This window comes from Paroedura picta, chromosome 1, assembly GCF_049243985.1.
Source record: "Paroedura picta isolate Pp20150507F chromosome 1, Ppicta_v3.0, whole genome shotgun sequence".
Lineage (NCBI taxonomy): Eukaryota > Metazoa > Chordata > Lepidosauria > Squamata > Gekkonidae > Paroedura > Paroedura picta.
In genome coordinates, this window is record NC_135369.1 from 89,326,219 (window position 1) to 89,353,547 (window position 27,329).

Consider the following 27,329-nt stretch of genomic DNA (forward strand, 5'->3'; position numbering starts at 1 on the left):
GAAGTAGATTGAAATTTTATTATTTAGCATGTGTGAAAGCATCCCCTATCTGTCCTGCTTGCTAAAATCCACGCACAGATCACATTAATGAGTCCTTCATCACAAATCAAGCACTGACTCAGGGCACCTCAGAAGCCGTTATCCACCCATTCCTCTAAATTAAGGATTGTTACAGAATGATGCTGCTATTACTCAGTCTCCAGTTAGTCCTTTCTGGACAAGATAATATACTGGTTGCAGACCAACTCCAGTTCTTCCTGGATGACTTACCTGCTCTGGACCCTTTTCAGGAGATAGTGCCTCAGTGGTCTCCAATCCAAATGCTAACCGGGCTGACCCTACTTCACTTCTGAGATCTGACGGGATCAGGCTAGCCTGGGCCATCCAGGGTGAAATACAGCAAAAGAAAGGCAAGCTATGAATAAAGTAAATGAAGTCCATTTGCATAACTAAAGATATGCAACTCGGCATTATTGACACAGAGATGATAGCCCATAAATTTCTGGAGCCCAAACACTGGCTGTTGTGAGTCATTATTTTAGGAAGTGAAGGTTTCCCAATAAAAAATACAATTGATCAAGCTGCACAATAGTTTCACTGTATTGGCATAAATTTGCTCATGGTTTGCATTTGGATTACTGGCTGCTTTACTTCTGTAAAGTGTACTATTAAGTATCTCTAGAAGCTCTTTAAAAATCTTTCCCTGCCATTTTCTTAATATACAGGTTATTCTAGCTCCCACCTTTTCTTCCAGTACGCTTTAGGTATTTCATGCTCTTATTTTTTCTTTTCTTTTTTCGGAAGAGTGATATTTGGTTCTATACTGAACTGCATCTGTCTCCAACATCATAGACTGCATTTATCTTTGGACCTAGCATATTTCCTCCCTCTTCACCTATGCAAAGCTTGCACAGGGTCAACTGTGCTGATTAGTGCATAGGAATTGGAAGTTTGTATCCACTGCTAGGCCAGCACAACAGTCTGTCCAGGCCAGGGGTAGTCAAACGAATGCTGTCAGGGGCTTATGACAGCGAATGCTGTCAGGGGCTTATGGGAATCGTACTCCATGGACATCTGGAGGGCCACAGTTTGACTACCCCTAGTCCAGGCCATCTTATTGGTGGTGGCCAGCCAGATGCCCCTAGGAAATCTATAGGCAGGGAATGAAATTGACAGTCTTCCACTGCTTGTTCCTGACATCTGGTAATCAGAGGTAGACTGATCCCATGGCTGTTTTGCTACACATACAGCCCAGCGCATACCTGTTGTGTGACTCATTTCCACCGTGGTCCAATTTAATCATCAGGTGTCACAGTAAAACAGAATTCATCTCTTCACATATGTTTACTACTAAACCCACAGAGGAACGTGCTTCTTTCTCCCTGATTCACCTTTTGGAATGCTGCCCCTGGTAGTGTGCTATTTTGGATTGAATTTGTGAGTCTTGTGACTTTTTAGTTTTAGCCAGGGTTTTTTTCCTGGTATGTTGTTGCTCTTTGAGCCGCTTTCTCTGACTCTCTTTCAAGTGACTCACATGAATCTGTGCTCCTAAAGGCTAAGTGTCCGCATAAATTGTGTGTGTGGAGGGGGGGGGGACCCAAGGTAACAACTTTCAGCATGGGGGAACCGAAAGAATGATTCGGAAGACTGGAATGCCTGCTGCAGATGCCTTTCTCTTCGGTTCAAGCGTTCTTCCCTGAGCCTTGCATTCCCACCTACGGTGTAATGTAACCAGCCAGTAATCAGTAAAAAAGCTGACTAATACTAGAATGACTTATGATGGTGTTACTATGAATGCAGCTTTCTGAGACACACCACTATTATTGTCATTGTGGGAATGAAGCCGAAGCGTTTCCTTTAATGAACATGCTTCCTGCTGTTCCGTGCTTCATATCACCGTTTTCAGTGAACAGACGTTAAGGATTTATGTTTGTCAGGTTTGCCGAATAGAAGAGAGTTCAGCTTCAGGTCTGAGAAGCTTCTTACTGCATCATTCTGCCCGGGAGAGGGGATGAGAAGTGTACAACTGGTTCTGCATTGAGCAAACAACTACTGCAAAGTAAGATGCCCCTGGAGTTCAGGACCATGTGTGTCCTCCTGCCGAACCGAGAGGAGCTCAGCGTGGCTGTCGGGGTAAGTGCTTCCCTGTTGCCTTCTGAGATTGCAACAGGGATTTTACAGAGACTGGATTCAGATCGCCAGTGCAAATGGTAAAGCTCAGCATCTTAAATCTGGCTTGTTGATAGACATTCAGTGCCCCAAAGATGCTAACAGCCATTCAGGATAGTTGGCACTTACCTCTGAATCAACTAGTGTCTCTTTTCTTGAATTGAATGTGTTTTAGTACATTTGATTAGTAAGCTTTGGGGGGTTTTCTTTAATCTTTTTTCAGTGCTCTAAGGGGTCATGACACTTGAAATTGAAAGTACACTTGCATTTCATTCCCTAAAATATTCATTATACTTTGGACCTTACCAAATAGCTCATATTTCTAACTGTATCACTGAGCTTTGTTGATTTAGTGGTGTTGATTTTGGATGCTGTGTTTTCCATAGTTTTATTACTTTCTTATTCCTTGGGGCAGAATAAATTGGTAACATGTCATACAGTTATCTCCATAAAAATAAAAATCCACAGTAGTATGAACTGCAATGAAAGAATTAAGGTATTTTCCTGTCCGCAGGGGATAGTGCATTATAAGTAGTCATTCTTTCTGTTTTAAAAAAGTTTTTAAAAGCACTGGCTTTCTCTGCTTTTAAAACTATTTCTGTTTTTTCTTCTGTATTTTCTTCAGATTTGTTTGATGGGTAATTGATCCTCCGCTTTATGCACCATGTACCTGTTCACATTTCTAAAATATACAATTTGAATTGGTCAGGAACTTGTTTTCAGGCACGGACCTGCCTGTTTCCTTTCTATCTGTGCCATCAATAACACATGCATTGCAAAATGATTACATAAACAACAGAAGAAGCAACATTTATTAAAAGTGTTATTGGCAGCTGTATAAAGGTACAGAGCACTTTAAAAGCAATCCCTAGAAGGGAAATATCACACAGCTGTGCGTGTTCAAAGTACACTATCAAAGGGGCCATTCTGTGTTCTCCCACTTAGTTTTCCAGTAACATGGCCCTTCAAAGAGGCTTGAAAACAAACAGCCAAGGGAATATGTCAGGGAATCGTTCTGTGTTTTGTTTTGTTTTTTCATTTAGGTGACTCTTATTCTTAACCCTGATGACTTTTGCCATGACTTGAAAGTGGGAATCCTAATATGATACTGATTATCATTATTTTTGCTTCTGTCTCTCTCTTTTTACCATTGCCTCTTCTATTCCTTCTCTCTGCTAATTTTCTTCCATCTTAGTATAAGGTTCTTGGGGCAACCTCCTGTCTTTCTCTTGTTTGCTTTCCTTTTAATGGATAAAGAGCAATATATCCTGTGGTGCATACAATAGCAATAATAATGATAATGATAATAGTAATACTAATATCGTCATCATATTCCAAGCACCATGATAATTTAAATGGATTCAGCATGCGGGGGGAAAAAGGGAAGGCCAGCTCTTGGGCATTGTTTGGCTCATGGTATTCAAACATCTAAACATGCTGCACCAGAGTTCAAGATTAAATTCCCTGTGGGCCAGCTGGAAGAAAATCAATACAGTGAAAGTGAAAAATTCTTAGGGTGGATTCACACAACTAACCCATGTGGTGGTCATTAAGTGTTCTGTTCCCCTGTGTGTGTTTCCAGTGTGAAAGAATCTATTCAGGATTCCTGAACTTTACCCACATGACTATGTGATAGCTCATGCAGTGATCGAATGGAAAACATGATCATATAATGGGTTCCAGAACATTAAGTTTATGTCAGTATGCTGCACTTTATTATCCAGCAGTTTACAATAGGGACTACTTCTATTGCTTAAAAAGATTTTGGATTGCCTTTGATTTATTTTTAGAGTAGGATTCAGAATTTTAAAAACATCAAACAAATATTAAAACCAGCACCTGAAATATGAATAAAACTAATCATGGAACAGCAGAATAAAAGCATTTGAACAATTCAACAGTTGAAGTCATGTTGAAAAAGAAGTTTTAACCAACCATGGGAAAGGCAGCAAGGAATTATATTAGGGACAGAAAAGGCTCTGCTTCTTGGGGAGGTCAGTCTAACTTGCTCGTATAAAATAGGACTTTTAGTGGTGCTTCACTGGTAGATCATGACTAGGTGGTGATTGTCATATAAGAGAAGTTAATTGAGAAAATTGTGATCCAGGCCCAAGGGTCTAAACCAGTGCCTAATATGAGACCTAGAAACAAAACCAGTCCAGATACTATAGATGATGTCTAAAAATGGGAATTTGAGCCTGTCAACATTGTGCATTAGCTGAAATTCCTGGGCCATCTTTCCAAGGCCAGCCCCAGACTGGTTACCTGGAAATCACCACTACAGCAATTACACTAAGCAAGTCTCTTATCTTCTCGTTGCTGGTGTATTATGATGACAATCATAATATCAAGTGATGTGAATATTATAATCACCGGCATGAAATTCTTTCCTTTAAACGATACATTTAACCATGGATAGCAATTAACCATGATTCTTACACAATGCCACAGGGATGCTTATTATCTTATTATCACTATGAAAACTTTACTCTCTATGACAAGATCCCATGCATCTTTGAAATGCCTCTGTATTCTGCAGTTGCATGGCTCTTCTGAATACAGGAAAAAACTGAAACGTGTCAAAGGCAGAGCCAAGAAACAAAAGAGAAATGGTGTTGTGGTGAAATATATATTTTATTAAATGATACTACCCCAACACATTTTGCATGCACTTCTTTGGAGGAACTACAAGAATGTAAATAAAAACAGTTATAGATTGTTTCATGTATTGTTCATATGTTCCATGTAACCCGCCCTGAGCCTCCGGGGAGGACGGCACATACATACATACATACATACATACATACATACATACATACATACATACATACATACATACATAAAATTTATGATTTAAAAAGTAGAAGTGAGAAACTTGGTAAAAGGACACTACTTATTGAGCATGTGAAAAGTTTTAAAAATGTTGTCTGCTGCCACTCCAAGCAACAGTGGGAGAAAGGGAAAAAGTCAGTGTCATCTGTGCTGTGATAAAACTTCTGGGTGTACCATAGAGTTTTAGGTGATTCCTAGAGCTACCAAAAAACACTACTGGGGTTTCCTGTAAGTGATGCCATGGTGCTACTGATGATTTAACCTCCCCCCATGTTACTGATGATATAACCCCTGAAGCTCCCTCTGATTGCCACACAAACCTAATTCAGACTAGCACATTGCAGAATGTATGTGATAATTTTCTTACTGCAGATATCGCACAATCTCTTCACCCAAAGATATAAATAACGGGAATGGTTTAGTGAACAGGTGAGGCATTACAAAAGAAGCACCTGAAACAATGGAGCTCAGCCAGAGTTGTTCTGAAAAGCATAGTAGAAGAACACTTTGATCTGTTTCTTCCATTTGCACAAACTTAACTACTGTTTTTGTGACTCTACTTTCTCTGTATTATAAATTTCCCCTTATAGACTAAAACTGAAGTTATACTTTCATCAAGTCAAGAGGAGACAGGACTTACTAGAAAAGACAATAGCACTAGGAAATCAGGAAGACCTAACATGAGATTGGATCACCTATCCAATAGGAAGCAACCCAAGCTACATTTTGCCAGGATTAAGTTTTTTAGCCATCCATTCCAAAACTGCTTCCAAGCACCTGTGTGAGCTTAAAGGGACTATGGGGAATGGTAGAGGACAGGAAGGCCTGGAGGATCATTGTCCATGGGGTCGCGATGGGTCAGACACGACTTTGCAACTAATAACAACAACAACAAAGCCATCCATTCCAAAACTGCTTCCAAGCACCTGTTCACAGTTTTCACAGCCTCCCTGGATCTTTGGATAGCACAAAGTAGATCTGAGTGTCGTTCTCATATTGGGGGCGCCTTGGCCTACATCTCAAGATGACTCCAGCACCTTGGGGCTACCCACTCCTGTTGCCCATAATGTTGAGTCCAAGTCAGAATGGATGCAAGAGATTTTAGGACTTAGCCAGTGATCACAGCAGGCTGAAGAGCTGTCCATCTCCTGCTGGCCAGAATCCAATATGCCTGGAACAGTTCTGCAGAGCTGTTTGAAGTCAAGAATATGGCACGGGTCAGGGAGAAAGAGTTAAACCCTCCTTTCCTCCTGCCCCATGGTCTCTTGATCCAAATCCAGGAATGCCTGTGACTGCTATTTATGAAGAAAAAACACACTGGGGATCCAGTCATGCATCTTCCACTGCCTCAATAGATGGACCTGCATCATTACAGTTATGTTCAAAGAATTCCATAAGTGGTTATGTTAGGCTCTTCTTTCTGAGTAGGAAGAGGTGATTCTAACTCCTCTGATAAGTTCTTATCCCCAGAAATGTCATCTTAGATATTCGACTTAAGGAATCTGCTGTGCCCTCACCCACATACACTTCCTTCTGATCACTGCACGCATTACATTTCTCCAGAAGGATTAAAATACTTTGTGCATGGTTTACTTCCTCATAAAAGCTTGGAGGATCAATTTGTGCTACAGAGAACCCCACAAGCCAAAACATATTAAGTGCCTTGCAGAAGGCTCACAAGACCTGAGAGTTCTGTTCTCAGTTCTGATCTCAGTGATAGTCAACTGGGTTTGCATCACTCTGGTCTTTGGAATGCTGTGTAAATTCTAATTAATCTCTGTGGCATTCCACAAGGGAGGTTACTGACTAGGCTTCAAGAAGGTAAAGGGAAGCTCTTTCTCATGATAAGCGAGGGATTTGGGCAGTGATTGCTCATTCCTATGTTTATTGCAGCATATAGAATCATAGTTGAAAGGGGCCATCCAGGCCATCTAGTCCAGCCCCCTGCTCAATGCAGGAACAGCCTAAGGCATCTGGGATACGTATCTGTCCATGGAAATATTATATTTCACTAACTGAAATTCTATCTCTTGCTCTATATAGTCCGTATCTTAAGTAGGTTTTCATTCCTTTGCATTAATTCAGCTCTGTACTCCTTTCCTCCCAAGCATGTGATGTCTTCAAAATAATCTTCAAAAACATGTCGAAAGTTGTCCTTCTCCTGAATGTTGCTTTCTGATCTTGAAAATGTTTCTTTGTCATCTTGACTAAAGATTGATGCCCGAAAGGCTGTATTTTAGGCAGAGTTTTAGCAGCTGTTAAAAGAGAAAGTTAAGTGGGAACGTTTATTCCTTGCTATAGATGTATGCTCATAAACACAGACTCATGCTTAATGCAGAATTATTAAGAAAAATAAAGTATGTATTCTGAGGTTATTGTGCAGCCTGCATAAATAGTATAATCTTCAGAACTGTGCTAATTTATTATCACTGCTGGCAACATAGGGCATACTCAACAATTTTGGTAACCCTTTTTAATGTACAATATGCTTTACAGTTGTAATCTCAGTTATCTTGTAAGCACTATTCCAAACAGATGGGGCTGAGATCCTATCCCCTTTCAGGCATTCTGAAGGCTTAAAATGGATATGTGTTGGGGTGGGGCACGCCATCACAATGGTGTGTTAAACCAGTGTACTTTCATTGGAATGTATATACAGAAGTTGTCTGTCTCTGTGTGCAACTTTCTTTGTACAATCAGAATTCTGGATTCTAATCCATGTACATATGCTTGGGGACAGATATCCTAACTGTGACCCTACTTCCCATTTAGAATATCTGAAAAGAGTGAGTTAGTTCCCCATGACCAAACAGGGATCTTATATGATTGATCAGATTTGCAGGTGGTCTCCAATGTCCAGATATTGGGTAAACAACGAACAATAAATTTCTTTAAGCCCTGTAATTGTGAGGGAAATAGACATGTGAACAATAAGCATTGTTTCAGACTGCAAGCATAATTGTTTCCAATTAAACTGCAACTATGCTTCGCAGTAGTGTGTGCTGTCTAATGTCATGATGCAGTGGTATGTTCTGTCATAAGGCAGTTCCCCCACCCAAAAAAGTTTGGCTTTTGCCCCTCCTAAATTTTCTGATCTGAATGTCCACATGTCCATAAATCATCTCAGCCTGGGAAATTCTGATGCAACCTATTGAAATGCTAGATTGTTTATAATTCATGTTAAACTTTTTGTAGGTAAAAGCCACTGGACAGGAACTCTTTCAGAAAGTTTGTGACTTACTTCAAATTAAAGATCCTCACTTCTTCGGTATCAGTGTTCTGAAAAGTAAGGAAAGATTCTATGGAAATATTATATTCTAATTAATGTACAGGAAATTATATGAATATGGAGGTAAATTATTTGGCAGAGAACTGTGCCTATGCTTCAGCAGTTATTAAGGGGAATATGGTCAGTAGCTCGGAGTATCATAAAAATCATGTGGGTATCCATTGATCACTGATCTGTGAGCATACCTATTCAAGGATAAACAGAGAGAGATGCTTTCAAACGTATTTCAGTAACTCTTCTAATCATTTTTTGTACCATTAGATATAGTTTAGTTTTAGCTGACCAATTTTCACTGGTTACAAGGTTATATTAAGACTCTAAAGTCAACTAACGTTTTTGTTAACCAAAAAGAAAATAGTTATTTCAGTGAATATTATTTGATGTTATATACCTCACCTTGATACTTGGAGGGCACCAATGTACTCACACATATGTCCTTTCAGACCCAGAAAACCTGAGGGGAAAAACAGGCAACCTATTAGTTATTTCCCCTTTTATCACTATAAAGGTTTCCTTCAAAATAAATTACTTTCCCAGAAGTTTTTACAAAGATAAACAGATTTGGGATTTTACAGGTATTTACATTAACAGCATATATTTAAGCAAGGATATTTTAGCTACCTGCAACTACTTAGGGCTATTTCAAACATAAATCTGGATGGCTCCTGACTGCATATATAACACCAAGCCCTAGCCAATCACAACTCCATGAAGGATGCATTTATTTTAGAACAGTTATGTCTATCCTAAAATACTGGTCTTTGAGATAGGATGCAACAAGTTAAAAACGAACAGAACAGAACACCACATTTTAAAAAAAGTTTAGTAGAAAGGGGGTCAGCCGAGAATGCGGCTTCCCAGGTCTTCACTCAAAAACCATGGGGGACCCACATCACTGATTCTCCAGCAGCTGCATTGACCTCCAGTTGAATTAGGTTTAAGGGGTTGGTATTAACCAGACTCTACGCGGCCTGGGTCCAGCATATCTAAGGGACTGCCTGTCTGAGTATGCCCCAACAGGCTAGTCATCTCCGGCCCCCAAGAAGTGCATCTGGCCTCGACCAGGGCCAGGGCCCCTTCAGAATTCCAGCAATTCCACAGGGAGTGTAAAATGGAGTACTTCCACCAAGCACTCGGTTGAGGCCAGCACAATCACTGCATGCTATAGCATTGTAAATTTTGACAGGCTTCCCCCCTACACACACAAACACCCCTCTCCATTGCAACACCATCAATTGCCCCCCCCCCGGGTCAGCTGGTTGCACCTTTACTTGGAACCAATGAAGCTGGAAGACGGCTAATTTCTATTTAGTTTGCTGGATGTTACTATTTTAATGGTAATTATTTTTATTGTTTTATTGTTATTTGTGTTGTATTGTATTTTTAACAATGCTGCCCCGAGACACAAATGAGAGGAGGGATATAAATTTAATAAATAAATAAATAATATTGAGATACCCGGGTTTGAATGCTTACTGTGCCATGGAAGATCATTGTGTGACCTTGGGCCAGTCACACACTCTCAGCCTATCCTAACTCACAGGGTTGCTGAGCGAATAAAATGGAGGAGAGGAGCATGACATAAGCTGTTTTAGGTAGCCATTGGGGAGAAAGGCAGGAGATAAGTGAAGATAAATAAAATGTAAAGATGGTGGTCCCAGATTGTACAGCAGGTTATGTATAAATGGGACTTTGAATATGTGGAGGTTGGGGAAAGAGCCAGTGGGCCTAAACATCCCATTTCTATATGGGATGACCATCTGCAGAGTTGTTATCAGTGCCTCATGATACTTAGCAGTAGAAAAGAACAAGAACCCACTAGCACTTTAAAAATTAACATCATTTGTGGCAGGATATGACCTTCTCTGAGTCACTACTGAAATTATCTGAAGAAGTAAGCAGTGCAGCATGAAAACTCATACCTTGCCATAAATTTTGCTAGCCTTTAACGTGCTATTGGATTCTTGCTGTTTTCTACTGCTACAGACAAACATATCAACCCATCTTGATCTCTCTTCATGATAGTTTCTGAAATAAGTTTGGAGGGCCCCAGTTGGCTTGGAAATCGTCTGGAGACTTTCCTCCCTAATCTTAGCTGTGGAGTTTGAAGCAGTAAATGCACTATGCATAGTCACAAAGGAAGCATTTCACTGGCTGAGCATTGGCACTATCGACCCTGGTACAAATTATACCTATGTGCCAGAAATATAGTAATGCTTCCAAAATTAGTGTGTTTTGCAAAAGTCACTTTACAAGTTTGTGTTGATGATTAAGGTATGTTGTTTCCTCTCCAGCCTTAAGCAGATTGAATTAGTGCTCAAGTTTCATTTAATCAGAACAATACATTAAAAAGAGGCACCTTAACCGTATGACAAACCGTAAGCTTCATCTTTAATCTACTTAAAAAAAATAAAAAACAGCTTTTATGTGAGAAAGTTTGGGGAAGGTTTTTGTAGCTTGAGGATTACACTGGAAATTGGCATTTTGACAATATTAACCTCATTAGAGCAGGAATGTAATGCTGCATTCCTGCACTGAAGGGAGGACAGCAGCCTGTAGATGAGGGAGAAGAGGTGAAAAAGGAAGGCTCTTTGCTGAGGAAGGCCAGGAAAACCTCCACAATTTATAACATTCTGAAGTAGCTTAATGAGTCATGTAGGTTATCTCCTCCCCTCCCCTAATGCATACATAAGAAATGATTCCCACTTTAGTTCTTCCCACCTCATCAAGCCCTTTTTGGGTGACATAATCTCTGTGATCCTAGCCATGTATTATAGATTTATTTTTGTTCTAATTATTGGGTTTATAGCTTGCCTTTCTTCCAAATGTTGGTAGCAAGTAGGGAGTCTCATTCCAGGCCATTGGTTTCAAGCATATGCGCCAGCTATTTATGTCTAAAACAGATAATTTGTATACTGACTGATCCTTGTCTCTCATAAATCTAATTTTTCCCATTTGGGGGATAGGTGGAGATTTATTATTAAAAGATTGGTGGAATGAGTTGTTAAATTTGCCATTCTTCAGGTTTTATCCCTGGTCTCTAGAATGTAAATCTTTGTAAGTTGGAGGCTGGTATAGTACATTTCTAATGCACATAGGTGTACATGTACATGCCTAAGCATTAAGGTGCCATGTGTGTATCTATGTATTTACTTCATTTATATTCCACTTTTCTCCCCTAAGCGGCTTAGATTGTCCTCTCCTCTGTTTTCCCCTTATAATGTCGTGAAGGACGTTAGAGTGGGAAAATGTGACTGAACTAAGCAAGCCTTTGTCACCATTGTATTTTATCTAGTGTGCTGTCCATTGTATTACATGTGAATATTTGGCCATTTTATATATTGTGAGGCCATGACCTTGCCTCATGTTTTGCCTTTCTGTTCAGAGCAGGAACAAGAGAAAAAAAATTTAAATCACCACCAGTCAACAGCATGGTATCACTTCTAGAGAAAAACAGGAAATAATGTCATACATCTCTAGGAATTTCTCTGTGGTTTTTAACTGCAATCAGGAAGACACATGTTCAGTTTCCCACTCTGATGTGAGGCTTATGAGCAACTATTGGGGCATTCACTTCCTTTCAACCTCACAGGGTTACTGTGAAGAGAAAATGGAAGGGGAGAAAAGTATGTACACTACACTAAACTCCCTGGAAGAAGGGGAGGATATAAAATTTTGATGGTGGATATGAAACATGGCTGACTTAGCTGGCAGTATAGTTTAAAATAGTTATTCCCAAACATTAGTGTTCTACAAGAGAGACTGAAGAGTATTCTGAAAACTTGAAGCACCATGTTGGACATGCCCTCTGCACTTGATCTTGGAAAACCCAGAGCAATATTCTTCCTTTCTTTGCCCTGCTATATATATCATCTGGCTAGCAGAGGCTGATACATCATGACATTTAATTGGGAAGGAGCTGTTCAGATTTCTGCCCAGTCCCCAAGATTTATAGGTGGTTTTAAGAAACAGTTAGATTCAAGTCCAGTGGCACCTTAGAGGCCAGCGTGATTTTGAGGGGTATGAGCTTTCAAGAGTCAAAGCTCCCTTCAGCAGAGAGTCCATTCCAGTCCAAGCTTGATTATTTACTGTTTTGATGCATAGCTACTGGCATTAGACAGGTTTTTATCTGGTACATACCGTGCTAAAATTGTTGTACCCTGAAGTCCTCCATTTTCTATTACTACTTCTACTTTTTTCTCAGACAACGAATATGTTTTTATTGACTTGGAGCAGAAACTTTGCAAATACTTCATAAAAGAATGGAAGAAAGAGACAAGCAAAGTAAGTGAAGTGACGAAGCAAAATAAATTGTGTTTTGACACATGTTTGTGACACTGCTGCATCAAGAGCAAACAAAGCTTGTGACCACAGTTGGAAACAGTTTCCATAGCCTCCTCAGTGTTCAGTGATATCCAGTGGTCTTTGCAAAATGTTGCTACTGTAAATTTACCAGAAGTCAGTTAGCAATGATCTCCTGGCCAGAAATTTGGGAACATAATATGATTAAAATTAAGGGCAGGATTGCCAGCTTTTCAACTTACCCCTGTAGCTGTCCCACAACAGTAGCTTGCTTTGCAAACCAGAGCTTTTCATGGGATGGGGATAGCTAACATGGCTACTCATTTTGCCTGCAGAGCTGATCATTATAATCTAGAGAGCAGCAATCTAGAGATGATGGTGGAGGCTCACAGACTGCAGTTGGGGTGGAGTGGTGCGGGTGTGTCCTTCCTGGGCTATGGCCTTTGGCTAGTCCTTACCAGAAACTCTTTGTATTTTGAGGTGCAGACAAACACACAGATAGACCAGCATCCGTTCTGCAAGTCTGGAAAGTTCAGGAAGATCTAAATAAAGAATATTTACAGCCTGAAACTAAATAGTGAACAAGTAAATGGCTGGAGAGACATGGGAACTGCAGTGACTTTTTTAAAGCGTGGCCTAGTAAATAAAAAAAAATACCCAGGAAGGTCCAATGAACTCAAAGGCATAAGTGGCCCAGTATTTCAAGTTGAGTTAGCTTTACAGGAAAGTAGACAGTGAGACTTTTGGGGAAACCAGGTGATCCACTTTTATTAGGCCTCAGGCTTCAGAAGGGCAGACATCACCGGCCAAGCAACCAAGGGGAGCCTGGGGCCACATACATTCCTTTTGTTGGGATGCATGTGAGGGGAGAGAGTTTTCCATTCAGCATAACTTCATGGAGATGAGCTATACTACCACGGAATTCTCAGACCCCACCTGGAAGCTGGCATCCCTACAATGCTACACAGTCAACCCACCAAAGCAGCCATTTTTGCCTGGGGACCTGATCTTTATAGTCTGGAGATGAGCAGCAATTCCAGGAGATCTCCAGGCCCCACCTGGAGGTTGGCTGTCCCTGATCTGAACATTTTATCAACTGTAAATAAAATGGAGACAGAAGGAGCAGGGCGGACCTGTGTCTACCCCATGTGAATTAGGGCAGGGGGACATTTCAGTGTCTGGAGCCTAATTCACACAAGAAGGGAAATGACGTTGAATGCAGAACTGGGAGGAATTGGTCACCACAATACCCCACACAACACACACATTCAACCGCATGCCCTTACAGACTGGACAACTCCTACCCTTCCTCTTCCAAGCTGTAGCGCCTGTTGTATTCCTGGTTACAATGGGCTTTGCCCCTAGTAGAATCATAAAGTTGGAAGGGCCATAGAGTCCATTGAGTCCAAACCCCTGATCAATGAATCGGTTGCAGTCAGCCCACTGGGAGGGCAGTCTAAACATTGAATAAATAAATAAACAAATAAATAAATCTTTGTTAATCTCAGTATCTTTGAAATAAGCCAATAGATTATATTGTTTCACTGATAAGGTAACACATCTTTATACAGCTGTTGCTTTATAAACATAAAAGGCTAAGGCCTAAGTGGGTGGTGAGTGGGCGGGCCCAGTCTGGGTGAGGGCCCAATTGGAAGGTGCTTCGTGCCTTCTGATTGGGTCCTCACAAGGACAGACCAGAGTTCCAGCCAGTCAGGAGGCACGAAGCCAAAGTTCTGACAGGGCCCGTCCACCCAGCCCAGGCCAGCCAGAGGCAATCTGGAGGCATCACTGCTACTCTACCCCTGAACGCCGCAGGGAGAGGAGGTCAGTAGGGCTGCCAAGGGCCATGAGAACAGAGACTTGGACAGGCTGCACCAGCCCTTTTCGCCCCAAGGCTTTCCTAACTGTCATGTCCAACTGCTGACAAAATTGGATCATGTTGCGGAGGTTCTTTTGTCTCCTGTTTCAACTGCACAACAACCCTGTGCAGTAGGCCTCGTCTTTCAATTCAACAACAACCTGTGTGGGAGGCCTTAAATGTTTCTTCTCTACCACAACCCTGTCCAAAGTAGGCCTTTCTGCCTGGGGAGCTGATCTTTATACTATGCAGATGAGCTGTAATTCCAGGAGCTCTCCAAGCCCCACCTGGAAGTTGGCTACCCCTGGGTTGGAAATATTCCTGGATGTTTGGAGGTGAGACTTCAAAATCCTACAGTGCTTCAGAGTCCAGCCTCAAAGGAGCCATTTTTGCCTGCAGTTGGGACGGAGTGGTGCAGGTGTGTCCCTCCTGGGCTATGGGCCAGCCCTTACCAGCAACTGTTTGTATTCTGGGGTGCAGACAGACAGACCATGTGAGTCTGGAAAGTGCAGGAAGATCTAAATAAATATTTACAGCCTGAAACTGTAAATAGTGAACAAGTAAATGGATGGAGAGATATGGAAACCGACTTGACTTTTTCCAATCTTGGCCTGGCAAATAAAAAAAAAACAGTATAAAAAACCTTACTAAGGTCAAGACTGCTGTGCACAGAGAGACTTCCTCTTAGGGTTGCCAGCTTCCATGTGAGGCTCTCTACCCCACCTCCTTCATGGGGAGTCTGCTATGGGGAGAGGAAGGGAAGATGATTAGAAAATGCTTTGAGACACCTGAGACCTACTGGGCCACTGCGGCCCATTCCCAGTTCTCTTAGACCTCTCACAGCCCCACATCCCTCACAGGTTGTCTATTGTGGGGAGACGAAGGGAAAAGGTATTTGTAAACTGCTTTGAGACTCCTTTGGGTAGCAAACAACGGGGTACCAAAATCCAGTTCTTCTTCTAAGGAGCAACCATCAAAGAAGCATGTGGCCACATAACATTTTATCAACAGTGAAAAAATTGAGACAGAAGGAACAGAGTGGACACCTGTGTACTGTGACTATCCCATGTGTATTAGGGCAGGGGGACATTTTGGTGTCTGTGGCCTAATTCACACAAGAAGGGGAATGACGCAGAACTGGGAGGAACTGGTTGCCATGTAATCTTCCCCTAAGAAGAGTTTCCAGTCTGATTTTCCCTTCACATATCTAAAGACGTGGCTCTGAAAAGCTCATCTGTAACCACTATGCCACAATTCCCAAAGGTCAGTCGTCTCCCACACTCAACAAACATTCCAAACTACAGGTTCTTGACACCCATATCTCCACACCCATGGCCTCATTTGCCACTACGCCACCACAACCTCCCACACAACACACACATTCAACCCCATGCCCTTACAGACCAGACAACTCCTCCCCTTCCTCTTCCCACTTCCAAGCTCTAGCGCCCGTTGTATTCTTAGATACAATGGGCTTTGCCCCTAGTTTGAGAATAAAATGGATAAGGGGAGAAGAGGAATATGTCACCAAACTCCTACTGGTAACATAGACTCAAGATTTTCTTTATTGTGGAATTGTCTGACTATTTTTTTCATCGGTTTCTCTTAAAGGGTACAGAGAAATTCAGCCCTCCCCTGGTTACATTCTTTAGAGTGCAGTACTATGTAGAAAATGGACGGGTTATAAGGTATGATTATCTTGTTCTTTGAAAAGAGTTATATACTTATATTTCTTTACCCTTGTTATGTTTGCCATCCCTCTACCCTTGAAAAGCAAAACTGGATTTTTATTAACACTTTGTACTTAATGCAAAATTTTCTGTTTATTTTTGCACTTTTAATTTTTAGGTTGGTAGCAAAAGCACTCACAAACACAAAACTATTACCAGTTAATAATTGTGGACCGTGGAGTCAGAGGGCCATGGAATAATACAGAGTAAGATTTAATTACCATATATACTCAAGTATAAACCGAGTTTTTCAGCATTGAAAAAATCCTCCTTGGCTTATACGCGGGTATATACGGTAATTGAAATAACAGCCTGCTCCCAGCCAGCCAATCATTATATTGCTTTGCAAATCTTTTGCAAGCTGATGTTTGCTCTGGCTGCTTGTAGGGCAGCAACAGTTTGACTGAGGGATTCTGATCTCTCTTTTCCTTTTGCCTTCACTTCTTCCAAACTATTATTTTGGTTTCTGTGGGTGGGGTGGGTTTTGGGGGTGCTTTGGGTTTTACTGTATCTTTCTCCTAGTGTTTATTTAATCTTTTTTTCTGAGGGGCAGTATTGTTTGCCTTTTCTTATTGGGGTTGTGTTTCTTTTAAAAGTTGATTTTTACAGTTCTTTATTTCAGTGTTTTGTTCCTTGGGGGGGGGGGAGGCACTGTAGTTGTACTTAGAGCTGTCCATTCTCCCAGTTTGGTAGCTGATGTTGTAATAGGTTGCCAGGTATTGTTGCTCTGCTCTGGTTTGCTGCCCCTCTTCTGCACTTACAGAACTAATTTACTGTTTTTCTTTGAAATAAATATTCAAAAACATTTAACCCACTGGTGCCTCAATTAATTTACCAGTAACTTGCATTTCCCACCCTCGGCTTATATGAGAGTCAATAAGTTTGCCCTGATTTTGTGGTAAAATGAGGTGCCTCGGCTTATATGCGGGTCAGCTTATATGTGAGTATATACGGTACGCAGAATTGGAATCCTTATCCATTGTTGTTCCTCTATATATTTGTGAAACAGTCTAGGGGGTGAAACAGCCTAGGGGGTGGGACATGTCTGGCTGTGCGAGTTAGAATAGGACCAATCAGGGTGTAACCAGCTTTGACCTGATTGGCCCTGCCCCTGCAGCTCCCACCCTCTGTCCCTGGACTCTAGCCTCTTTGCTCTCAGACGCCTCAGTGCCTGGAGCCAGCAGCAAGTAAGGGGAGAGGCCCTAGGGAAAGGGTTGTGGTGGAGGGCTTGCTAACGAGGACCTCTGGGCCTGCTGAAGAGGGCCTCCCAGCCTGATGACTGCCTGCTAAGGAGCTCTGCTAAGGAGCCCCTGCTTGCCCCACTTGCTCTGGCTGCGAGCTGCGGCCCCCAGCCACCTTAAGCTGCCTGGCTGGGGGCCTGGGGAGGGGGCCCTTTCAAGGCCCGTTCTTAGGAGCGGGCTTTGAAACTAGTATAATAAAGAAAAGCAATAATCAGAAGTCTCCCTAGTTTTGCTAAGCTAGTTAACAACAATAATGGCTAAGGTCCTTAGTAAGTGCTTGGGAGATGGTGTCAGAGCTCGATGAATTTTGATTCAACAATTTCATGTTGAAAATATTTTGCTGTAGAATCAGTAACTTTGATTAACAGCAGTTTTAAAGAATCTCCAGAATTGAGGAGATCAGTTGTTCACTGATCCCAGGAACAGTTTCAGACAAAATAACCTAGCTGCCAATTCAAGAAATTAGAATATTGTAGACTGATATCAGAGAGCAGTTGTATGACTGTTTCAGATATGGTAGACCGCTCTGAGTTGGCGACCCCAATTGCGGCGGTGGGGTCAGCATGCGCACGTGCACGGACAGGCGCTCAATGGTCAGGCACTGCCAGCCGCGGCCACTGCCTGCTGCCTGCCGCCACCTGCCACTGCCTTGGCAACCAACCTGGGAACCCCCCAGAAGGGGCCAGGCGACCCCAAATGGGGTCCTGACCCACAGGTTGATAACCACTGTGGTAGAATGTCATGGATTTATTCATCCTGGTTGACACCCTTTGCTGTTTTGTAAGAAAGTAATTGTTCCCATCTTTCCCCGTGACTAGGGGCACAGTCCCTCTTCATGGTGCAGTTTTCCTTTCCTATCATGTACATTTTTTAAATATATAATTATGCCTGTAAATTTCAATTTTGTTTACAAATGTCTAGTTTAATGGATTTGTTAAATTGTTGAATTATACAAAGCAGAAACAAAAAATCAACACAGCAAATGTCACTTTTAGGAACACAACAAAGAACTAAACCCCAAGACAAGCAGCTGCAATATGAATGAGTCCTTCAGCCATTGTAACACTATCTGTGATTGTTAAATGGTTAAATGTTTTTGAATATTTATTTCAAAGATTTATTATATTTTTAGTTAGCATGATAAGTTGAAGAGGGAAAGCTAACTAGTACAGGTTCCAGTATGGCAAGACTGTGCTTATAAGAGTGCTCTCTTGATGCAGTGAAAATTAGAATGGTCCCTCACTTTGTAGCCATAGCATTTACTGTAGCTAGATGGCAGCTGTTTCTGCAGCAATCTTGATCCCCCTGGGCACTTTTCATATGCAACTGGAATCCCTCCTTAGCCCACAGCACACAGGTATGTATGGACATGTGTCTCCCTTTCACATTTTTTGCTTGTGTTGCAGGAAACATTGGCATGGGAAGTATGGATCATTTTGGCCCTAGTAGTGAAGAAGAGCACCCATACATGCAATGGCAACTTTAGTGTGTGTGTGTTGAGGGGGGGGGTTGCATCTGAGTCATGAACCATGTTTCCTTTTTTTGAGCAGTGCCAATAATGAAGGGGGGAAATGTAAGAGGTGTAGGAAAATTTGAAATTTGATTAAGCTGTATTCGCTTGAAATGTTGGATGTTGCCAGTATCAAGCCACCCTACCTGACCATGCAGAACTGAATGTTAAAACTGAGCAACTGACAGAATGTATTTTTATCACTACTGCAAGCTGCATTCAGGCCCTTCAGTAGGCTAAGAGGGTCAGGCTTTCAGTGGAACTAAAATTAAGTGCATCATTTTACCCTGTGTAAACACTTTCTGCTTATACCTGAACAAACCTACTTTTTTCCCCCTGTACTGTGGAGATTTTGCTTGCTATTTTTCCACCCCACTTGCCTTCATTCTACTGCTTTCAGAGGCTCCAGAGTTAATGCAAAGCAACCTAACTATACAGTCTTCTTACAGTTCTCTCTCTTCTACCATCTCACTGTTGCTCCTGCCTGCCACTTGCTCCATCCCAATTCGGGAGCTAGAACAGCAAACATTCCTTCCCTCTGTGCTCGCCAGACATCTTGAAACTCCAGACATCTTGAAAGCAACACATGCTCAGTAGAGCATTCCCATCTCAGTGGGGGAATAACAGCCTCTGGTGGCTCCCCTGCCGTCTCTTAACTGCCCCACTGCCGTCCTGCTCTCCCCTCCCCTTTGTCTAACGATAGATGCTGGTGATAAAAATGTGCCTTGTATAGATTGTCCTCAGAAGGATGATTACACAGCAGCAGAACTCCATTCAGGTGGCTGCTTTTCTTGGCTGCTGCTGGTTGTTTTTGAGGAATGTTGCCTTTTCTGTATCATACAGTGACAAGGTAGCACGACACTATTACTACTGCAATCTCAAGGAACAAGTGCTGAGGTCTCGGTGTGCAAACAAAGAAGAAATTTACTTCCTGCTAGCTGCTTATGGTCTGCAAGCTGATGTGGGCGACTACCAGGAAAACTTCCATAATGGGAACTATTTTCAACCCCAAGCTTACTTTCCACAGTGGGTAAGTCTCAGTGAGAATGGAACATTATTTATTTATTTATGTATCATATATGATGTGGGTTTTTGGTAGCCAGGAGATCCTATGATAAGTCTGGCTGCCAGGCAAGAAGACATCCTTAGGTGGTTTGCCATTGCCTGCCCCTGGTATTCTTTGGAGGTCACCCTTCCAAGTGCTAGCCAGGGCCGACCCTACTTAGCTTCCGAGATCTGGTGGGAATGTGCTTGCCTGGGGAGCAAGCAAGACTTAGGGAAGTCTTAAGACATTTTTCTTCACGACCACTATCCCCTTATTCAGTTCTATGACTTTGATTGTGAGCAGAGTGTCTGAATTGACCCAGTAGCTCACTCTCTCCAATGGATGACACAGTGCCTTGAGAACTATGGAAATACCCCAGTTCTCTCTAGCTTGAATCCCTGGTGCAATCCACTTTGTATCATCCTTTGACAGCCAGGAAATACTGGAATGAGTTATCTCATAGAGACAGGTTAGAAAAAGCAAAGGCAAGTCAAGACTTCTCCTATTAATAAACTCCTCTTCCTGGCACAAGATCCTAACACAACCTCAGTCCCAGTCAACCTTTGTCCTACTTAATGGATGGCCATTCTCAGCTGGTTCTAGCAATATGTCTGTTGGAGGGTGGGAGTACCGATTTTTCCTTATCACAGCATATTTTCAAGCTTGCAAACAAGGCAAAGTCAAAGGCAGATTCCCAGCTACATATTTCTCCATCTGCAAACAGAGCCCTTGGATAATTTCCCGCCAGAGACAGAATGTGTCATCCAGTGGCACGCCTCATTCCCTGCCCCCGGGTCAACTGGAGTGTGGTGGGGCATGAAAAACTTGAGGCTCAGCTCCATGGCTCAAGGCTGCAGCAGAGCCTGACAGAGAAAAGAGAGCAATAAGGACTGACAGTAAGGGGTGGAGGTGCAAAACAGCCAGTGAGCAGCCAGTGAACTCCTAGACTCAGACCTCTTGGCTCAGGAGGCAGTTCAGAAAGACCAGACCTCCTGGCAGCAGGTAATCAAAGTTATATGATCTGATTAGAGATGGCAAGGGAACTTCCCTGTGATTAAAGCATAGTTTGTACTTAGGCAGGTACATCCCCCCCTTCAAGGGAATATTATTCCTTCGCAAAAAAAACCACACAAAACCACAAAGCTTGAAATGACTCTGTGTTGAGTGACATCCAAGGAAGGAGGGAGGGAAGATTTACAGCCTAAATGACAGTGAGCCTTTATGGCCCACATCCAGCCTGGAAGGAATGCCTCCTAAATGGTCTTCCCACAGGAATGCTCAACGAAGACTCCACACAATGAAGTTTGCAGGGGGCTGTAGCACAACCCAGTCTGCTGCAAGCCTTTACAGAAAACACCTTTCCAGATTCCCTTAGCACAGCCACCTTCTCTCTTTTTGCCAGCTCACTTCCAGTGGCTCCTGACTTCTAGAAGCAGGAGTGAGGAATGTTGACATCCCTGTGATTTGTATGTTGCCATTCTTTTTATTAATTTGCAGACAGCAGCTGGTGGCTGGCCTTGAATGGGACTTGCACCCCCTTTGATGGTTACCATTCAGCTTCCCACCATGCTGAAATAGGGTTGCCAACCCAATGTTGGGAAATTCCTGGAGATCTTGCGGTCAAAGCCTGGGGACAGGAGGGAATTGAGAAGGGGAAGGAGGCATTGTCTCCAGGGGAACTGATTGCTGTCTTCTGGAGTTCAATTGTAATACCAGGAGATCTCCAGGCTCCATCTGGGGGTTATCAGTCCTACACTGAGAACCACCCCCCCCCCCCCCAGCTTCACTGTTCTTACAGGCACTAAAGCTCTTCCTTAGTAGTCCCCATTCTGTGGCTGGAAGGCACATGATCCAGCAGACACATGGTTGAAGTCAAGCAGGTTCTCAACCTGGGTAATGCCTGGATGGGAAAAATTATGGGAACAGACTTGAGTGCCATGACAGAAGAAAGGTTGGATTAAAATGTAATAAATCAAATTAGGAAGTTATTTACGCCTAGTTGCATTGTCTGTACTACAATATTGATCTATACTGGCAGACCAAATTGAGTTTTTAAACTCTTGGTCACAGTTCCATAGTCATTTGGGTTAAACAGCAGCATTTGATAGGAAATAGCAGCTAAGGGTCCTAGCTGGAAGCTGTGAATAAATTTTCTGTAAGCTATGAATGAATTCTTCAGTAATGATTTTTAAATGTTTTTCTCTCTCTTGTATTTAAAGACAAACATGCTAAATGTTTCTGCCATTCATTTGGCGCTTCTTCTGAGGGACATTTAAACAGTATTTATGCTAACCACATACAGCAGTTGAAGTTAGCCAGAAAAGTTTCTGTGGGTTACCTTTCTCTGAACTCTGTCTCACACACACAATGGATCCCAGCTGTCTTCTCTTGTGGGACTGTAGAAGAGAAGCTGAGGAAGCTGCTGCTGACGTTGTTTCTTTCCCTGGTGGCAGATAATTGCAAAGCGAGGGAGCGATTATATCCTGAAGCATGCTCCAGAGATGCACCGGGAGCAGCAAGGCCTGACCACAAGAGAAGCTATCCTGAAATATGTCAAGGAATCCTGTTTGCTAGAAGATGTGCCTGTTCACTTCTACAGATTTCAGAAGGTTATTTGATTGACTGATCAATGATATTTAAAACAAATATATACTACTTGGAACCACATAGGTATTTTTATTGGGGGAAAGTACGAGAGACCTTGGAAAAGAACTTCCATGTTAAAAGGAAAGTCTGTCAACATTTTCATTCTTGATTACAGTACAATGTCAGGGCCAAAATAACCTTTAAAATTAATAATGCCCTTTGATTTAAATTTCACAGATTCAAACTGATTAATATACTAGCAATTTTGCTGTTTCTCAGTTTCACCCACCTCACAGGGTGTCTGTTGTGGGGAGAGGAAAGGGAAGGCGACTGTAAGCCGCTTTGAGACTCCTTCTGGTAAAGTGGCATATAAGAACCAACTCTTCTTCTTCTTTATAACAATCTATTTTGTAGTTTTATGTTCAGTTTGCCCTCTGGCTCCTCAAAGGATCCCATTGGAAATCCATGATCAGATATTTCAATCTATTTTTGAGCCTAGAAAGCGGGAGTGCTCCTTGCCTTTTTTCCCCTTTCCCCCTGAAAACAGGGTTGATTGCAGGGGGGGGGGGGAGTCAACAGGGAAAAAGTCATGAGGGGAGATGAAACTCTTTTCTCAGTGCTGCAGCCCCAGTCCAAATCTGTCCTCCCCACCTGCTCACCCTCCCTGCTCAGCTGCTCTTTAGGATCAAAGATACAATGGGAGATCTTGCTACTGGTTTCCAGGATAAGACATCCTTTGGCCCTAATTTTCTCAAACTCTCAAAACCTGTCTTCCCCACTGTCGAGCTGTTACTCGGATAGCCAGCAACCTGGAGAACATGTGTGCTTTAACAGAAGCTGAAAAGAATATTTTGACCTCTGTGTCATGAAAAGCTTCAGCTGCCTATTTCCACACATTGAGCCTCTGTTAAAGGGACACAACATGTCCCCCCCCCCCTTTCAGGTTGTTGATAACTCTGGTTATTACTTATGTGGTTTTTATCCTCCTTCCTAACAGTGTCTCAAAGCAGCTGACAAAGTCAGGCTTCTCTAATTGTTATATAGAAAAGAGGATTTCAACATGTGCAGCTTATCATGTCACATGGCTGCAGGGGTTGCAGAAGCCCATTGCCAAAATTCCCTGAACTACACAAGATACAGAGCCCCTAATGCTAAAAGACTGGGAATCCCTTGTCCCCTCCTGTGTTTTCTTACCACTTAAGTGTTTCTTAAGACAGCTATAAGAATAATGGAGAAGAAATACATGTGGCAAGATTTCTTTATCCCTAAGAATGATGAAAATCAGAAACTAGTTGCTGTAGTACTTGAATTTCTGACGTGAAATACTGGGGTGTATGAAAGGCTGCATTTTACATATACTAACAGATAGGGGTTTTTTGTTATCACTGTTCATTATAAGCTATAGGGAAAGACAAGAGTAATTTTTCATTATTGTGCTAACCCCACAAATCTTAAGTATAGGTTCCAAACCAAGATTACAAAGTCATGGTAAATGGCTGTCTTTTCCATAGGCTAAATCACTTGTTTCCTAAGCTCCATTTCTGGCCTTCTGATAAATTCTTATTTCAGGAGTTACAGCATAGGTGGGGCAAAAGAACTACAGTTTAATGAGACCTTTTAAAGAAAACGAGAGAGAGAAAGAGGTGATTCCTTAATTTAGAGCCATCGCTTGTTCTTCATAGGGTGATTATTAGCTACAGCAGATGTGGGCAACCAAGGTCATACATGCTGAACTCCTCTTTGTCGTCCTTGTAACATTCCTTGGTAATCCTCTGGAGCTTGACTTCACTGACAACTGAGTGCAGCAAATGAGGTTTCCAGGGTGTTCTTCTCTCCTTGGGCATGGGTGAGCGTCCCTCTCTGTCAACCCACCTCTGAAAAAGATGACATTTACTTGGGCAGAGAAGACTGTTGAAAGTAATCTTTGGGAGATATTCTCATAACGTGCACAAGAACTGTATGGAGAGGAATTTATTTCTACTTTCACTATGGGCTATCCTTTTATAAAACAAAACATTTACCGTTGCTCAAATATTAGAGAGAAAAGGAACTCTAGATCCTAAATTTTATGGCAGCTGCTCTGTAGCAAACTGAGAAGGGACATATTTAAAACATTCAGAAAAGAAAGAATGTATAGCCAAAGAACTCAGGTTTGCCATTAGTGATGCCTGTTATATTATTACTGATTTAAAATGTTTAGATCCTGCCTCATCCTACGCTGTAGGCAGCTTACAAATTTAATTAAAATCACAGGGCTGCTGTTAATAAAAACAAAATTACAAGGAACTGAAGTGTCTGTCACAAGAGCAATTAAGTAGTCAGCTCAGCTGACCTCCTCTCCCAAATGCCTTTCTGAATAAGGCACCTTCTTTTGAAGTCACAAGGGCTCTGATGAGCCTCCTCCTCTCCATTACCCTGGTGCTCCTCACTGTGGTCAACTGGATCTCACACACTGATGGATTCCAAGTCAGAGTACTCAATGAAAATCTGAATTGGCAGTGTTGGGGTAGGTGGGGAGGTATGATCCTGTGGGTAGACTGGCCTTCGATTTTTAATCACTTTCAAGATTAAAACCAGGACTTTGAATTGAGCCCTGAAGCTGACCTATAACCAGTACAGTCATCCTTGAACTAAAGTCTAGGTGCTCCCACCCTCCAGGAGCAAGCAGAGCATTCTGTGCCAGTTGAAGCTTCTGAGCTGTCTTCAAGGACCATCTTGTGGACAGGGCATTTCAGCAGCATGCCTGAAAGGTTATGAGGGCATGGGTGAGGACTGGCAAGATCTTTCCTCTCCAAGAAGAGGCACAGACCAAGCAATATATGTGCCCAATGAAAGGGGACCCAGCCACACTTATAAATAGCAGTGGCCACTAACTGTGCACAAGGAGTTATATTTCATGCTACACCTCTATTTATATCCTAGGATAAGAAAGAGGATCGTCCTACTATCATCCTGGGCCTGACCCTTAAAGGCATACAGATTTATCAGGTAAGAGGTTATAAAATATTTGGAATATAGCATGGTATAGTGGTTAAGAGTGGCGGTCTCTAATCTGGAGAATGGGTTTGATCCCCCCCACACTCCTCCACATGCAGCCAGCAGGGTGACTTTGGGCCAGACAGAGCTCTCTCAGCCCCACCTACGTCACAAAATACAACTTGTGGGGAGAAGAAGGGAGATAATTGTAAGCCTCTTTGAGATTCTCTAGGGTAAAGAAAAGCAGGATATAAAAAACAACTCTTCTTTCTCTTCTTTCTTTGCCACCATTGGCACACACTCTGAACTCTGTTGCATATCCATGTTGCATATTCACTTTGACTGTAGCTGCTTAAGGAACTGGTCTTCGGCTAGCAGGCCTGGTCCACAACTGGGTTGCAGCAAGCCTGAAAAGGGGAGAGGGTTGCCATCTCTGGGTTAGGAGATTCCTGGAGATTTTGGGAGTGGGGCTCGGGGAAGAGAGGGACATCAGCAGGGTACTATGGTATAGAGGCCACCTATTCAAAGCTGCCGTTTTCTCCAGAGGAACGGATCTTTGTCACCTGGAGGCCAGCTGTAATTCCAGAATATCTCCCACCTCCACCTGGAGGTTGGCAACCCAAGAGGTAGGGGGTGTCATGTTAGAGAAAAGTGAGCCAGTGATCTGCTGCTTTTGGACAGCAGAATTGGGACCACCCCTCCCAACGCAAGACTCCGGCGCCAAACAGATGGAGAACTTATCCATGCAGGAGAAGTCCACAAAAACCAGTTTGATGTAGTAGTTGGGAGGAGACTTCTAGTCTGGCGAGCTGGGTTTGGTTTCCTGCTCCTCCTCCGCGTGCGGCCGGCTTGGTGACCTTGGGCTGGTCGTGGCACTGATGGAGCTGTTCTCGCGGAGTGGTGGTGTCGGGGCTCTCTCGGGCTCACCTCCCTCGCAGGAGGTGGCAGGTTAGAGTGGATGAGTGATAGGGTTGTGAGTGTCCTGTATAGTGCAGGGGGTTGGACTAGATGGCCCAGGAGGTCCCTTCCAACTCTATAATTCTATGATTCATGCTTTATACCGTCTGTGAAATACCGTCTTGGCTCCATTATACTTCTGACAATATTTTCTCTCTGTTTTTCTGGGTGTTTGATAATGTTGCAGGATGCAGACCATGTTCGAGAACTGCTGTATGACTTCCCCTGGTCACATATTGGAAAACTTGCATTTCTGGTGAGTGTTGTGGAACTTGACAAAGCTATTGGGATCACCCGCTATCTGGATTTCATTGTGAGAGCCAGCTTGGTGTAGTGGTTAAGGGTGGCAGCTTCTAATCTGATTCCCCGCTCCTCCACATGCCTCCAGTGGGTGACCTTGGGCTAGTCACAGTACTGTTAGAGCTGTTCTCACAGAGCAATCTCTCTCCGGACTCTCTCAGCCTCACCTAAGTCACAGAGTGCCTGTTGTGGGGAGAGGAAGGGAAGGTGATTGTATGTTGCTTTAAGACTCCCTCAGGTAGTGAAAAGCGGGGTATAAAAACCAATTCTTTTTCTGTACAAAGAACAAATATGAACAAAAAAAAGTTAACCCCCTCAGTGCAAACTGAGTTAGTCTTGTTCTGCTTTTGGAAGATGTTCAAATGGGGGGGACTGAATCCCTGTGGCCAACCTCAGGCAGTGACTTTTTACATGTTCTTATCCTTCATACTTGCTGCACAGCTTGAATACTTAAGACAGTTCTTTGAATCTTAGGGAGGCTTAATCTTGATAACTCACTCAGTATTTCTCCTAAATCCCCTCCCCTCTGTTTGT

The 27,329-nt window shown here is 42.6% G+C and overlaps 1 protein-coding gene across 10 annotated transcripts in view; it reads left to right on the plus strand.

Moving 5' to 3' along the window:
- FRMD1 (FERM domain containing 1) overlaps positions 1-27,329 on the plus strand; it is a 73,973-nt gene that overhangs the window by 37,236 nt on the left and 9,408 nt on the right. For 8 of the 10 annotated variants that reach the window (XM_077347241.1, XM_077347231.1, XM_077347197.1 and 5 more), the window contains 8 exons: positions 1,938-2,133; positions 8,197-8,287; positions 12,495-12,574; positions 16,062-16,138; positions 19,775-19,961; positions 22,430-22,585; positions 25,485-25,550; positions 26,683-26,751. In XM_077347241.1, the coding sequence (XP_077203356.1) occupies positions 2,065-2,133; positions 8,197-8,287; positions 12,495-12,574; positions 16,062-16,138; positions 19,775-19,961; positions 22,430-22,585; positions 25,485-25,550; positions 26,683-26,751 (795 nt within the window). In that variant the 5' untranslated portion in view covers positions 1,938-2,064. Of the gene's footprint in view, positions 1-1,171; positions 2,134-8,196; positions 8,288-12,494; positions 12,575-16,061; positions 16,139-19,774; positions 19,962-22,429; positions 22,586-25,484; positions 25,551-26,682; positions 26,752-27,329 lie in introns of those variants that run through there. The other 2 variants (XM_077347190.1, XM_077347223.1) reach the window with 2 other exon arrangements.